The sequence below is a fragment of the Hemitrygon akajei genome, chromosome 21, assembly GCF_048418815.1.
Source record: "Hemitrygon akajei chromosome 21, sHemAka1.3, whole genome shotgun sequence".
Classification (NCBI taxonomy): Eukaryota; Metazoa; Chordata; class Chondrichthyes; order Myliobatiformes; family Dasyatidae; genus Hemitrygon; species Hemitrygon akajei.
Genome location: NC_133144.1, coordinates 51,771,599 through 51,787,466, shown reverse-complemented (window position 1 = coordinate 51,787,466; position 15,868 = coordinate 51,771,599). Strand labels below are relative to the sequence as shown.

At 43.6% G+C, this 15,868-nt stretch overlaps 1 protein-coding gene across 5 annotated transcripts in view; it reads left to right on the top strand.

Moving 5' to 3' along the window:
- LOC140714303 (ras-GEF domain-containing family member 1A-like) overlaps window positions 1-15,868 on the top strand; it is a 299,728-nt gene that overhangs the window by 269,368 nt on the left and 14,492 nt on the right. For all 5 annotated transcript variants that reach the window (XM_073025409.1, XM_073025406.1, XM_073025408.1 and 2 more), the window contains 4 exons: window positions 2,963-3,142; window positions 3,854-3,973; window positions 8,321-8,458; window positions 13,876-14,094. In XM_073025409.1, coding sequence (XP_072881510.1) covers window positions 2,969-3,142; window positions 3,854-3,973; window positions 8,321-8,458; window positions 13,876-14,094 — 651 coding nt within the window. In that variant the 5' untranslated portion in view covers window positions 2,963-2,968. The remainder of the gene's footprint in view (window positions 1-2,962; window positions 3,143-3,853; window positions 3,974-8,320; window positions 8,459-13,875; window positions 14,095-15,868) is intronic.

Genomic DNA, 15,868 nt, shown 5'->3' with positions numbered 1-15,868 from the left:
TCAGGAAGTACCATTGATGAGGTCAGGGTTCCTGCTTGTGTAGCCGAAATTGTTTTCTTTAATCTGCCCTATGTGTTGGCTCTGTGTTTTGGTAGTGGGGCTTTGTATCCTGTTGCGCAGAGCACACAATGCAGGACTTAATCCCGGCTGATAAACAGGGCCCGGGAGTGGTTTGGGAATCATTGTGTTATCCAAACAGGAGTTGTCCTCTGGTGTCCAGGCAGGGTTCTATGGGTACTTTTGTAAAAGGCACACACTCGCCTTTCCCTTCAGAATATTGGGAAAAACCAAAGCTCTTTTCAAAGTTGCTCCTGCAACCATAACATGTAGCACTTGTACAGAGCAAGATCCCAACAGAGTGAGAAGCACCTGCTTAACTCTGAGAGAAAAGCACAAGGACAGACTACTGGAAGGCAGATAGAATGCAGTGCATGTTCTTGACTTAAGAATTGACCTGATTTCTTTACAAGAACACACTTTCCTGCATCTGATTGGATATAAATTTGATGATGTTCCATTGATAACCACCTCCTGTCTATACTCTATATTGTATGGCAGAGAAAGAGTGCCAGGGGTTGGGGGGGGGGGGGGGGTAGTGCAGCATTAAGACATCAGGCAAAATTGTTTGATTCCAAACAACTGGTTTATTGATCATTACAGAATGTCTCTCAGGTATCTCCCGCTCTCTCCCCTTTCCCTGCCCCCTTCCCACTCACAGTCCACAGTCAGAATCAGGTTTACCATCACTCACATATGTCATGAAATTTGTTTTTTTTTGTGACAGCAGTACAACGCAATACATGAAATTACTATAGTACTGTGCAAAAGTCTCGGGCACCCTAGCTATATATATGTGCCTGAGACTTTTACACAGTACTGTATAAGATTTTTTTTCCCTGGTAACCATGTCATTGAAAACTTCTCTGCCCAAGTCTTCCTTGTCACCTAAACCTAATTTCCCATTGTCCTCATGCCCTGGCTCCCAGTTAAGCAATGCCTGGAATTTTGTGTTTCCATCCTTGTTTGGAAATCCTTCCACGGCTTTGTCCCTCCCTACCTCCATATGTGCTGTGCAACAGCACATGACAAACGTCGAGCTCTATGACAACCTACCAGTGCTCACTACTAAAATGGAGGTGAGAAGACTGCAACTAGCGGGGCACTGTCTACGCCACCCTGAGCTACCTACCAGCCTAGTCATCACATGGGAGGATGAACCCTGGGTGCCCTCCCAAGACTATGGTCAACACGCTTCTAGAAGATAGCAGCGCAGCAAATGTAGATGAACTGAACACACTGATGAGGGAGAGGGTGGACTGGAGAGTCCGTCATCATGCCCGACGCCGGCCCCCTAGGCCTGAGTTGACAAACGCCATACCTCCATGTTCTCCCTGCCTCACATCTCCATACTCATCCATTGTTAGCCTCTTGGATAATCCCTGATTGGAACTGGTTTGTCTCTTGCTTTTGCTGCCCAGATATTTGTTTCTGGAACACCTCTCCAAAACCTTGCTGCTTCTCTGACTATTTCAATGAAGCTTTTGCTTACCTTCCTGTAACATGGTCCATTTTTTTTGTATATTTATGTTCTTGTCAAGCTATTGCGTCATCTTCTGCAGTGGACTTTTGGACATGATTATCAGTTGCCCTCTTGCCCTGAGACACGAGTGGAAGGATGTGCTTGTTGTGTACTTTGCATCAACAACTGACTCAAAGAACTCGGTCTCCAATGTGACTCAAAAATCAGCCTGCCCTTGTCACTTTGGCGCCAATCCTTTGAACTGAAACTGTAGTGGTTGTTTTACACTATGATCATAAAACCATAAGATATGAGCAGAATGAGGCTAATTGGTCAATCGAGTCTTTTTGCCTCTCAATCCTATTCTACTGCTTTCTTCCTGTAACCTTTGACACCCTTTTGAATCTAGAACCTATCAGACTCTGCTGTAGATATAACCAATATCTTGGCCTCCACAGTCATCCGTGTCAGTGAAATTCCACAGATTCATCACCTTCTTGCTGTAGAAGTTCCTCTTTATCTCTGTTTTAAAGGGGTTGCATTGCATTGCATACAAATCAATTTGTAGTAGGATTCAATGGGACCCTCTGTCTTTCATCTAAACTCCAAGGAATGCAGGCCCAGAACCAATCAAATGCTTTTCATGTGTTAACCCTTTCATTCCCGGGAACCTCCTCTGGACCCTCTCCAATGACAGCACAATTAGTAGTCTATGAACAGCAGTCAGTGAAGGCTTGACCAACAAATAAAGGTTATTAAAAAGTGCAGGAATAGTATCCAAAAGCAATGGGACCCAGGTAGTGAGGTGAACCAAGTGAGAAAATGAGACATCTGCTGGTAAGAGTTAAAGATATAGATAGTGGTGAAAGAGCACAAGTCATCATCATCTTAGCCAGGAGACAGTAGGAAGCAGGATGGTAGCCATTGTCAGTGGGAACTTTCTGTGTACAGGTTGACTGGACTTCTTCCTACATTTACAAGGCTCTCAGACCTCACATGGATGCTACAAATATGGAGGGTCATGGGCTATATGGGAGGGAGTGGTTGGATTGATCATGGTGTAGGTTAATGTGCTGGCATTGCTGTACTGCTCCATGTTCTATATTCAGCGTTCTCCGACACGTTATAACAACGAACATACCGTCTTATCATCCCAATGTATTGATATGGATGGCATCCAAAAACAATGTTTTTTTTATTGTACCTCAGTACGTGTGACAATAATGAATGGATTTCTGATTTCCAGGCACATTTGTTCATCGTCACTGGGAGTTCCTGTGTAATCGGCTGCTTAGCTTCCCCGCTTCACAATTCCGTTTGCTGTCAAGCACTTTGGGTCTTTCCAGGTGGCGAGTGGTGCTTCAGGAAAGCAGGAGTTCCTCGATGAAAGGAGGAGTGAGGCAGGCCTAAGTACTGATGCTTTCTCTTTTTTTTCCCCTCTAGGAAACTATGCCCCAAACACCAATTTTCCCAAGCATGCTTGGTACCAGTTGTAGTGGACATGTGCAACCAGACATGGAGGAGAAATGCGGTGACCCAGTTTACCAGGATGGCAGCCTCGTATCAGGGTCCCTTGAGGTACTGATTGAGCACTTGGTACCCACGGTCGATTACTACCCTGATGTAAGTATTCGGCATGGGTTAATCCCCTCATTTCTTCATCAGGTGGAGGTTCTGTTTCTTTAAGTTAAAGAGGTTTAGATCATGGCTGTGTTGGTATTGAACCTTCCTATCAGGGTTTGAGTTGGTGACAGGAAACAGTTTGGATGAGAAATGGGTGACCTTCCCCAGGATAGTCCAGAATAAAAACTCTGCGGATGTGAAAATCTAAAATAAAAACATAAAAAGCGGGAATCTATCAGCAGGTTAGGCAGCATCCATGAAAAGATAAACAGGGTTAATGTTTCAGGTTGAAAAACCTTTCTTCACAGCTGCTGTGACCCAAGTTCAATCCTAATCTGGGGTGCTGTTTGTGTGGAGTTTGCACGTTTTCCATGACCACGGATTTCTTCCACTGCTCTGATTTCCTCCAACATCCCAAACACGTGTGGGTTGGTAGGTTAATTTGCTGCTGTGAATTGCCCCTAGTGGTAGAACCTCGGAAATTTGGTAGGAATGTGGGTATTTTAGAATTAGATTAATGTAAATAACTACTTGATTGGCACTGACATGATGGGCAGAACAGCCTCTCTCTGTGCAAGACTTAGTCTTGTTAGATTATCCAAATTATTTACATTGGGGTTGCATGTCAATTAAAATCCTGCCCAGTTTTAAACTCAGATGATTGTGAAACTGGTCACTGAAAGGATGTCTGTTCCCTTCTCTCCCACACAGCGGACTTATATCTTCACCTTTCTCCTGAGTTCCCGCGTCTTCATCCACCCTCAAGAGTTGCTGGTGAAAGTCGGGCAAATCTGCACCAAGCAGCTGGAAACAGGATTGGAAGCAGATAAGGTACAGAACAGAGCGGGAGAGCACATTTCTCCTTCAACCGTGCCTTTAATTCTGTCAGAGGCCAGAACATGCTTGTAGCTAGTACTCTCCCAGTGTCCGCTCCCCTCTGATGGTATTTATCTGAGTGATCAGTGCCAGTTCATAAGACCATAGGAGCAGAATCAGGCATTCGACTCTTTGAACTTGCTTTGCCATTTGATCACAGCTGATTTATTATCCCTCTTAACCCTGTTCTCCTAACTTCTCCCCGTAACCTTTGAAGCCCTTACTAATCAAGAGCATATCGAACTCTGCTTTCAATATGCCCATTGACTTTGGCGCCACAGCTATCTGTGGCAATGACTTCCACAGATTCAACACCCTCTGAAATGCCTCCCCCTCTCTGTTCTAAACGGTTATGGGGAAATGGCAGGTAGGTGGAGATGAGTCCATGACCAGATCAGTCATTTGATCATGGCTGATTTATCATCCCTCTTAATCCCATTCTGCTACATTCTCCCCGTAACCTTTGATACCCTTACAAATCAAGAGCGTATCGAACTCTGCTTTCAACATTTTAACCTGCTCTGAGATCTACTTAACCATTCCCTCCTACATAGCTCTCCATTTTTCGACTTTCTTGGGATATTCCTTTGAAAGGCCTAGGGTTTAACATTTGTATGCCTATGTGGCTTTTGTTTTAATCCAAATTCCTCTCTCCTTGCCAATGACTTAAACCCCAGAAAATGAAAGATGAGAAAGAGACTCCTAGCAACAGAGCTCCAATCTTGCACACGCTCAGTGACGGGGCGTGTGAGGAAGGTTTCATATGTGTTTGTGACAGAGAGTCAAAACGCCTGCATCGGCAGCTAGGAGTGTGAAATCTGTCAGCTCTGATGAGCTCACTCGCTGGGAATAATCTGTGAGACAGAAATGTTGGTTTCAACAATGTCCTTGCAGAATATGGAAAAGCTCTGCTGGGTAACAGAAGGGAGCTTTAACAGTTCTTGGGTTAGATCTGTGCCTGCCTCTGGCAGATGGCTGTGAGTCATCTGTTTGTGTCTCCAGTATCCCAGAAGCACACATAAAGAGCCTACATTGATTTGCTCCTTTCACATCCCTTCTAGCATCCCAAATGAAGTAATTGAGGGTGTAGCTACTGTTGCAATACAGGACATGGCTGCTGATTTATGCACAGCAAGCTCCCAAGAGCTGCCATGTTAACAGACAACCGGCTGCCGTGCCCCTACAGTAGCCACTTCTCCAGCTCCCTATTGAATAGGGTGGCATTGTTACCATGACACTTTACAATGCCAGTTGTAAGACCAGGGTTCAATTCCAGCTTGCGTCCGTAAGCAGTTTCTACGTTCTCCCCATGACAGTGTGGGTTTTTCCCCGCGTGCTCTGGTTCCCTCCCACATTCCAGACGGTTAGGGTTAGCAAGTGGTGGGCATGCCACGCTGGTGTCAGAAGCTTGACTACGCCTGCGGGCTGCCCCCAGCACATTCTCAGAGTGGGTCGGTTGTTGACGTCGATGACACATTTCACTGCGTGTTTCTACGTTTTGATGTGCATGTGAAAAATAAAGCTCATCTTTCATCTTTAAATGCTGGGGTTGTAGTTCCACTCGCCAGCGCTCAGGCAATGCATTCCTGACCTGAATCATTTGCCGTATTAATGAAAAGAATGCGTTTCCTTCATGTCACCCCTGGTTCTTTTGCTGAGTCACCTTTGCTCTGTGGCCTCTGGTTCTCGGCACTTGTGCCAATGTACATAGTTTCTCTCCGTCAGCTCTCTCCAGACAAGGGCTGAATTAGGCAAAGAGATATAAAGTGGGAGGAGTTAAAGGAGGTGGGAGGAAGAAATGCTTACAGAGAAAATCCCAGTGCTTAGGATAAAGTTAGCCTGAAAATTCAGCTGTCACCTTTCAACTGTAACAATATAAAAGATGCACCTTTAAATTTATGACACAGTTGCAGTTCAGATTTTCCTTTACAGGTCTTTTAAAGATTCATAGACCACTGCGGCACAGAAACAGGCCCTTGGGCCCATCTAGTCCATGCCAAACTATTATTCTGCCTCATCCCATTGTGCTGCACCTGGAGCATAGCTCTGCATTGCTCTGCCCATCCGTGTACCTATCTAGATTTCTCTTGCATGCTGAAATTAAACCCGCATCCACCACTTCTACTAGCAGCTCGTTCCACCCTCTGGGTGAAGAAGCTCCCCCTCAGGTTCCAATTAAATATTCACTTTTCACACTTAACCTATGACCTCTAGTTCTAGACTCTCCCAACCTCAATGGAAAAAAAACCTGCTGTACCCAGTATTGACGAAAACCCTTTTCTATTTATATCATAAACACAAGAATCTCAGCAGATGCTGGAAATCCAAATCATGTCATCACTTGACTAAATTTCTAATGTACAGAATCATCTGTATTTACATAGCACTCCTCATTTTTTTACGACAACTCCAAAGAGGTTGGTGCTTGGACCGTACTGTCAGGGGAGGTGATAGACACATAAATCATAGAAACGCTTAAGAGGCATTTAGACAGACAGAAAAACGTGCAGGAAATTACAGATCATATAAAGGCTGATGGGATTAGTTAGGTTGGCATCATGGTTGGTACAGAAATGGTGGGCCGAAGGGCCTGCTTCTTTGTTCTTTGCTCAAAGAGATTTAGAGAGTAGCTTTTCAAAGAGTAATCATTGTTGTCATGCAGAAAACCTGTCAGGCAATTTGCACACACCTTCAAATAACAGTACAATAATAACCAGATTAACTTGTTTTAGTACTGCTGATTGATAGTCGAATATTAGCAATGACATGAAGAGGAATCTCCCTTACCCTCCTCGGTAATGCCATGGGCTCTTTTACTTCCACCTGTAAAGACAGACTATGTCAGAGTCCCGGACACCATATGGGATTTGAATTTTAGCATCTCCAACACTCCATCATCCAACATTGAAGTATTGGCCAAAATTTATGTGTCAGTCACTGGAGCAGAACTCGGATCCACAGCCTCCAAACCAGAGAGTGCTGGTGACTGCGGCCCTATTGACATACAAATCAGCTTTGGTAGAATGAGAGTTGAATTTCAAGATTAAATATTTACTCTCTAGTCTAACCCTCTCATAGGGATTGTAGTTTATTTTATTAACTACTGTTGATTCCCAATGCCAATTTGTCACAAGTCAAAGGAGGATTAAAAGGTGTTCCTCCCTGAATCCCTCATTTGATGTTCTCATCTGCCCCTTTAGTGCTCAGTATCCAGATACAGGTTGAGGTGAATGTTTGCCAGCATTTCTCGCCTGGCGAGATACCACAGCTGCTTGCAGTGACGCCAAACTGTTGTGAACATGCAGTGCTCTGTGAAAGTTAATCAAGGCATGGTGCCAACATCAGGCAGCTTTCTATATTACAACAATGCCCTCTGACCCACAGTGATCTCCGCAGTAATAACAGACTCGGCCCACAGCAGACAGTACCTGTGGCAGAATGCATCTTTCTAATCACTTCACTGCCCGTTGCCCTGTTAGTAATCAGACACAGTGATTCATGTACTGTATAATGTTTGAAACAGGTTCATGTGCTTGAGGACGATTTGCATGCCTGTGCACTTGCACTCAATATCCCTTTCTCGTGATGTACTACTGTACATGCACAGAAAGGTCACCAGACTCTCAGGATGCCTTCGAATCTTGAGCATTTGCGTTTCTGTCAGGATATTTTTAAAGTTTGGAATGACTGTGGTGGCTGCAGAGGTTTTTTTCCGATGCACTAACGAGTATAAGCCCTTCAAGATGGCTTCATAAATCTCTGTAGGCCAGAGTAATACATACAAGATGCTGGAGGAACTCAGCAGATCACGTAGCATCTATGGAATGGAATAAACATTCGACATTTGGGGCCAAGGCCTTTCATCAGGACTGACCCTGAGAATGTTTAATTGTTGAGAACCAGTCAGATAAATGATTGTGAATCATTAAAGAATAAATGTTGTTAAGAAAAATGTATTTCAAATAGTTGTAGAACTGCAGCCTTGTTGCTTGTTATTCCTTTGCAGTACATTTGTGGTCTTGTCTCTACCTTCACTATCACACCTATCCCCCGGACCATCCTCGCAGACTCTGATCTCCTGTGCATTTAGTCTATACTGCACTCACATGCTCTTAGTTAGTTTGGACCTATGTTAATTCTTAATGCCTCAGTATTGCCCCTCCTCTCCCAGTTTTTGATCCTTCCAAAATTTGGTTTGCTATCCACGAAGCTTCTGACAAACTCTAAGATGTTTATGTCAAAGGTACCCGATCTAAGCACAGTGTTGTCATGAAATTAACCTCCTGACTTGTTGTCTTACAGGCGAGGGTCAAGGAATTTGTCCCAAAGATCATCCAGCTTCTGACTGAGTGGACAGAAACATTCCCACATGACTTTCAAGATGAGAAATCGATGAAAGAACTCAAGGACATTACTCACCAGATAGCACAGTGCGATGAGGTAAGGGAAAGCAAAGGGCGAATTTTTCACTATTCATGATGTGTTTATTTATTTTATTTTATTTATTTTTTGTATTCAGAGCTAACTGGCTTTTCTGATCCAGTGAGCCTGCACTGCCCAATTACTACCATGTGACCAGTTAACCTACTAACCCATATATCTTTGGAATGTGACGGGAAACCAGAGCGGAGGTCACAGGGAGAAGGTACAAATTCCTTGCTGCCAGCAGTGGGAATTGAACTCTGGTTGCTGGTGCTGTAATACCATTACGTTAACCACTACGCTACTGTGCCGCCACCAGCCCTCCCCCCACAGAACTGGAAGTCTCCAATCCAGACATCAGTGGAGAGTTCAGTCTTTAATTATGTTCAGAGATTGATAGATGTTTTGATGCAAAGAAAGGCAGGGGAATCAGAAATGGTTCTGGATTTGTAGTAGATTGCTCAGATCTTACTGAATGGCAGAATACACTAAAGGGTCCAAATGGCCTTCTCTGACTTCTTGGCTTCTTGATTTAATGTCCTCCTACATTGTGAGACCTTTTGGGGGAGTATTTTCATTTCCATGCATTAAGCTGCTGTATATTTCACTTGGGTCCCAATTTAAAATCAAGGACAGTGTTCTGTGGAGACAAGGGATATGCTGGATCTAAGTCCTTATAGAAGATGGCAAGGGGATATTTATTAGAAGTTAAGAGGGTTTGGGTGGAGAGATGGGAGATGATAGGGATAGGAAAAGCCCTGACTGAATATGTGTAATCTGAAGGGCCGGTGAAAGTTGATTCTACTGTAACTTTCTAAAAATGAAAGGGATCAATACCTGTAATAACGGAGATTTGAGGATGTGGGGAATGAGACTAATTGGATAACTCATTTGAAACACTGACACATGCCCAGTAACTAATGGTCTCCTCCATCACTAAGATTTCATGATGTTGCTACCAAACTCAGATTCTGTGTGAAGGCGCAACCAGGCTTTCATTTTACTGCCAATCACATTGCAGCATTAGCAGGACAAATCATCCAATAGTATCTGACCTCTAGTTTCCTCATCCCACCCCTCCTCATCTCTCCCAAGATCTATTCCCAAACCTGCCTCTACAGTCTAGTAGACTTGCAGTATCTCTGTCCTGGAGAAATCCAAATGATAATTCCAGCAGTGATTTCGAGTTATCTGAGCTTGAGAATCAGCTGCTTGGGGAGAGAGCAAAAGGTTGAATAAATTATGTTTTACGAGGCTATATTTTTTTCTACTTTGAGTGAACACTCTTTCACTGCATTCAAGTATCCCCAGGCTAACAAAGATAACATTTAATAATGAAGCAGGGAAGAAATACATCAGCACAATATACACAAGTGGAAATTAAATCCATTTCCAGGCGGCCCAGCAGGCCTAAAGCCATAAATTGAGAACATAAAAGCAAAAGAAATAGAAACAAGAGTAGGCCATTCTGCCCTTCACTCATGCTGTTCCATTCAGAAAGATCATGACTGACCTTTTACCTTGGCCCATTTTCCTGCAGTAAATTCATGGCCCTAATATCTGAATTCTCATCTTATTTTTCAAATCCTTCCATGATCTCTTCCCTCCCTATCTCTGTGGCCTCCTCAATCCCTACAACCTGCTTAAATCTGCTTCTTCCGGCACTTGTCTTCCTACACAGTATTGTTTCAGACAGCCACTGGTGACTGTGCCTTCAGATGTCAAGTTGATGTGCTCTGGAGTTCCCTCCATTGACCTCTCCACTCTCTCTTGCTTCTTTTATAAATTTCCTAAAGAATTATCTCTCTGAGTTCGAAGGCCATCTGCATAACTCAATCACTATTTGCTCCACAATGTTCCTGCAAATCACCTTGAGTTATTTCACTATGTTAAAGAAACTATGTAAATGAAATATTATTGTCAAAACAATTTTAGATAAACACTTGAATTCAGTTTGAGATTAGGAGAGTCCAGGCATTCTAATGTAGAAACCGTCTGAAATCTATAAGTCTAGTATGTTAGATCATAAGAGAATAAGACATAGGAGTAGAATTAGGCCATTTTGTCCGTTGAGTCTGCTCCGCTATTCTGTCATGGCTGAATTATTTTCCCTCTCACCCCTGTTCTCCTGCCTTCTCCCTGTAACCTTTGATGCCCTTCGCATTAGACCATAAGTATTCCAGAACTTATCAACTTCTGCTTTAAATATACCCAATGACTTGGCCACCATAGTCATCTTTGGCAATGAATTCAACAGGTTCACTACCTAATGAAATTCTTCCTGATCTCTATTTTAAAGGGACATCCTCCTATTCTGAGGCTCTGCCCTCCAGACCTAGACTCTATCGCTATGGGGAAACGTCCTCTCCACGCCATTCAATGTAGACATTGCAATATTCAGCAGGTTTCGATGAGATTCCCTCTCATTCTTTTAAACAGCAGCGAGCACGGGCCCAGAGCCATCAATCCCTCCTCATTCCCAGGATCATTCTCACGAACCTCTTTGAGAATGTTGGTTCATCTTGGGACTCTGGATTTGTTGTACACTTGAGGACAATGAGGAATCTTGCAGTAGCACCTTCTCTATTCCTTCACAACGCAAGACATAGTGAAAGGAGGCATGCCCAGAGCTGTATGGTGCCGAGTTTGTCAAACATGCAAAGCAAATAAGTCTGCAGTGTAAAAATGCAAATAAAATGCCACCAGTGCATTCCTGGGCTCTCATGTCTCTGGAATCACTTAGAAAGTTGACTTTCAGGATTATTTCAGCCACAGATCATTGTGAGGGAAATAACTTCCATCGTTTTTTGGGATGACCTCTCTTCCTTATTTGTATCTTTAATATTCCTCCTTCCCCACCAGCATGAGATGTAGCAGTGGTGAAGGTAAAGTAGAGATCTCCATGGCAACCAAATGAAAGAGATTCTTCAGGGCCACATAGCAAACCTCAAGAGCATAACATTGAATAGTTTCCAATGCATTGCTGTTTGTGTTACAGTCGCTGAAGGGTTAATTCACTGGTGATATTTTGAAGCTGTTTGGGAAATATTTGTCCTGGTGATGTAAGAGAAATGGAGAAATATCAGCTATTAGTGGAATGTTTGGGAAAGTGAAGCCAGCACATTCTGTCTTAGAATTTTAAGAAATTTTTCTCCCCTTCCCCACCTCTCCAACAAAGAATATAGCTCTTTCGATCTCACTGTGACCTTGCCACAATCAAAAGGAAATGGCCTGCTCAGACCTGCCCGATGAAGTGGTGTTTGAAAGGAAATGACAAAGGCTAAGATGAAGTAAAACAGACCGGCCTTGTGTCCCGCTTCCTGCCTGCAACGCCCGAGTTTCCTCTCCGCCTTCCCTCAGAACCCAACTTGTGCAGTCAATCCCTCAGCAGCAGGAACTTTCTACAAGGCTGCCTGGTCTTATTTTGTAGTAGGCCATTTTGCACTAGATAAGACCATCCTCCTCAGCACACTGACATGCAACTGCAATAAACAGTTAGGAAGGCAAATAGTTTTCTGGCTGTATATTGGATTTGTGTACAAGATTGGGATGGCGTGGTGGTGTCATAGTTAGCGTAATGCTTTATAGTGCCAGTGATCTGGATTCATTCCCCACTGCTGTCAGTAAGGAGTTTTCTCATTTTGTTTGTGGCTGTGTGGGTTTCCTCCAGGTGCTCCAGTTTCCCCCCACATTCCAAGGACGTACGAGTTTGCAGGTTAATTGGTCACTTTGGTATAATTGGCCAGTGCAACTTGTTGGACTGGAAGGGCCTATTACAGTAATGTATCAATAAATCAATCAATCAATCAAAGAGTAATGGCTAGCTACATTGGGTGCAATGGGCACCTAATTATCTCCCAGAGAGATCCTTATATGATTCTGAGATGCACAGACAGCCAGTACCTTTCTTTCCCCAGAGTTGAAATGTCTAATACTAAAGGGTATACATTTAAGGTGAGAGGGGGTATGTTCAAAGGAGACATGCTGGGAGAATATTTTACACAGGGAGTGGTGGGTTACTGGAATGCCCTGTCAGGGGTGGTAGCAGTGGCAAATACGAGAAAGGCATTTAAGAGTCTCTTAAGACAGGCACATGAGTATACAGAGACTGGTGGGATATGCACCTTGCGTAGGCGAAGGGATTAGTTTGCTTAGGAGCCTAATCACTAGTTGAATTAGTTTGACACTGCATCGTGGGCTGAAGGGCTTATTCCTGAGCTGTGCTATTCTGTGCTCAGTTCTGGTCGCCCGCCATTACAGGAAGGATGTGGAGGCGCTGGAGAGGATGCAGAAGAGGTTCACCAGGATGCTGCCTGGAGTACAGGGTATGAACTACAAGGAAAGATTGGACAAACCTGGGTTGTTTCCTCCGGAGTGCCGGAGGATGAGGAAGGACCCGATAGAAATTTATATAATTCTGGGAGACGTAATATGGTAGAGTTTAGATCTTTTTTCCAGGGAAGAGATGTTGAATATTATAGGGCAGGCATTTAAGTTAAGAAAGGTGAAAGTTAAAGAAGATGTGTGGGGCAGTTTTTTTTCACACAATGGGCGATGGGTGCATGGAAAGGACTGCCGGAGAGGAAATAAAGATGCTAATGAGAATATCTGAAGTATTGTGTACGGTTTTGGTCTCCGACTTAATAAAGGATGTCGAGGCCTTGAAAGTTCAATATGGGTTCACAAGGTTTGTTTCTGGGATGGCAGGTCTGATCCGGAGGAGAAATTGTACAGGCTAGAAAACATCTGCTCTGTAGAGTTTAGAAAATTAAGGGATTATGCTATTGAAATTTCCAAGAAAATTCTTAGAGAGCTTAAAAAGTATGAAGGGATGTTCTCCCTAGAACTTGGTGTCACTTCCTCAAAAATAAGCGGAACGTGTATATTGTTCTTTAAATGGGTAAAATGCGCTTGGTTAAAGAGCACAGTCCACGATTCATACACATATATGTCACCTTATTGTCCCTTCTTGTATACGGAGCAGGTGGGCAGTTTGAATTCTACGTAGGCAGTGTTAGACGTTTACACATCGTGGTAGCTTAGTAGTTAGCGTCAGGCTGACAGGTTTGCAAGCGTTCTGAAGGGAGCCTTGAAGAAACAAGCCTTAGGGCAGCATGGCTGCATAGAGGTTAGTCTAACACTATGACAGTGCCAGTGACCCGGGTTCAATTCCGCCGCCATCTCTAAGGAGTTTGTACGTTCTCCCTGTGACCACATGGATTTCTTCCGGGTGCTCCGGTTTCCTTCCACATTCCAGAAGTGTTAGTAGGTTAATTGGTCACAAGTGTATAATTGGGTGGCATGGTCTCGTTAGGCCAGAAGTGCCTGTTAGTGTGCTGTATCTCTAAACAAATAAAAATAAACATGGATGTGTAAATCTTCTTCATATTGTACTGCTTCCATCTGACAGAGTCTCCCTTTGGCTCTCCTATTAGGAAAATTCCAGTGTGAAGAAAAGCATTAGCCAGATGACCCAAAGTCTGATCCGCAACCTCTCGATCCACAGCCACCAGGAAGCTCGGGAAATAATCAAGCCGTCGGTCACAGATAAGCTGCCCATCCTGAAAGCCAAGACGCCGTCCAGCCAGAAGGACATACTAAGCGTGTGCAATGATCCCTGTGTCTTAGCTCAGCAACTAACCCATATCGAGATGGTATGTGAACATCACTAAATTTAAAGAATTGGAGGAACTGGACAATAAACTTCAAAGTCTTTGAAAAATAGACACGAGGAACACTGCCAAGGATACTGTTGACCATTTGACACTGATGGTGTGTCAGTCACTACACTTGCTCACCCCCATAACATTAACACATTAACTAATCACACTCTGCTACCATTCAAGAACAGGATAGGGTGGGGAGGAAGTAAGAAGCTACACAAGAGCACAAGTTCTAAGAATCATTAACAAAACAAAAACAGACCATTCTGCTCTGATCCAGTTCCCCTCATGGACCCCTGCCCCTAAGGAGTTTGTACGTTCTCCCCGTGACCACATGGGTTTCCTCCCGCAGTCCAAAGACATACCGGCTAGTAGGTTAATTGGTCATTGTAAATTGTCCCAGGATTGGGCTCAGATTTAATCGGGGGTGCTGTGGTTTGGAGGACCGGCATCTCGATAAATAAATATAAAACTATTCCCTGTACCTATAAACAACTTGGTCACCTTTCACATATAAACAACTTAGTCAGTTTTCAGTAGGATTCAGAAACAGGCTGTAAGTGTGAATTCCACGTGTTAACCTAGCTGCTGATTGCAAGAAGTGTGAAGTGTTTTTTTATTTCAAACCTCCCTTTTAATTTTGGTTATAGACATTTTAAAACCTGCACCCTCTCCATACCATTTCAATGAAAGACTGAGGGCAGCAGAACTGATTTACCTGTTCCTCGCCCTTAATAATGTAGAAGAGGGGTGAGTGAGATAAGGATCTTTTTATATACGCTCACTGGCCATTTTATTAGGTACACCTGTACACCTGCTCATTAATGTAAATATCTGATCAGTCTGTCATGTGGCAGCAATTCAGTGCATAAAAGCATGTAGACATAGTCAAGAGGTTCTGTTATTGTTCAGATCAAACATCAGAATGAGGAAGAAATGTGATGCAAGTGACTTTGACCGTGAACTGATTATTGGTGGCAGATGGGGTGGTTTGAGTATCTCAGAAGCTACTAGTCTCATGGGATGTTCATGCACAACAACCTCTAGAGCTTACAGAAAATGGTGCAAACAAATCCAGTGAGTGGCAATTCTGTGAGTGAAAAGCCTTGTTAATGAGAGAGGTCAGAGGAGAATCACCAGACTAGTTCAAGCCTATAGGATGCAACTGTAACACAAATAACCACGTGTTCCAATAGTGGTGTGCAGAAGAGCATCTCTGAACGCACAACACATTGAACTTTGAAGTAGATGGGCTATAGAAACAGAAGACCACACCAAGTTCTACTCCTGTATCTAGTAAAATGAACACTGAGTGTATATTGCAGTACATTTATTTTTGTAATCAATAGGATATGTTTAATTGGGATTTTATCTTTGATTCAGCCTCTCACCTAAAAGGAACTTTTGCTGGCCCTGGGCCTGTCCTTGCTGGAGTTTAGAAGGATGTGGGGGGGGGGGGGATCCCATTGAAACCTTTTGAATGTTGAAAGACCTAGACAGATTAGGTATGGAGAGGATGTTTCCCTTGGTGGGGAGTCTAGGACAAGAGGGCATGAGGGGCATCCATTAAAACAGAGATGCAGAGAAATTTCTTTAGCCAGATGGCAGTGTATTTGTGGAATTTGTTTCCAGAGGCAACTGTGGAGGTCACGTTGGTGGGTGGAGATTGATAGGTTCTTGATTAGCCATGGCATCAAAGGTTACAGGGAGAAGGCTGGGGAGAGGGGAGAAAAAAGATTGAATGGCGGATCAGACTCGATGGGCC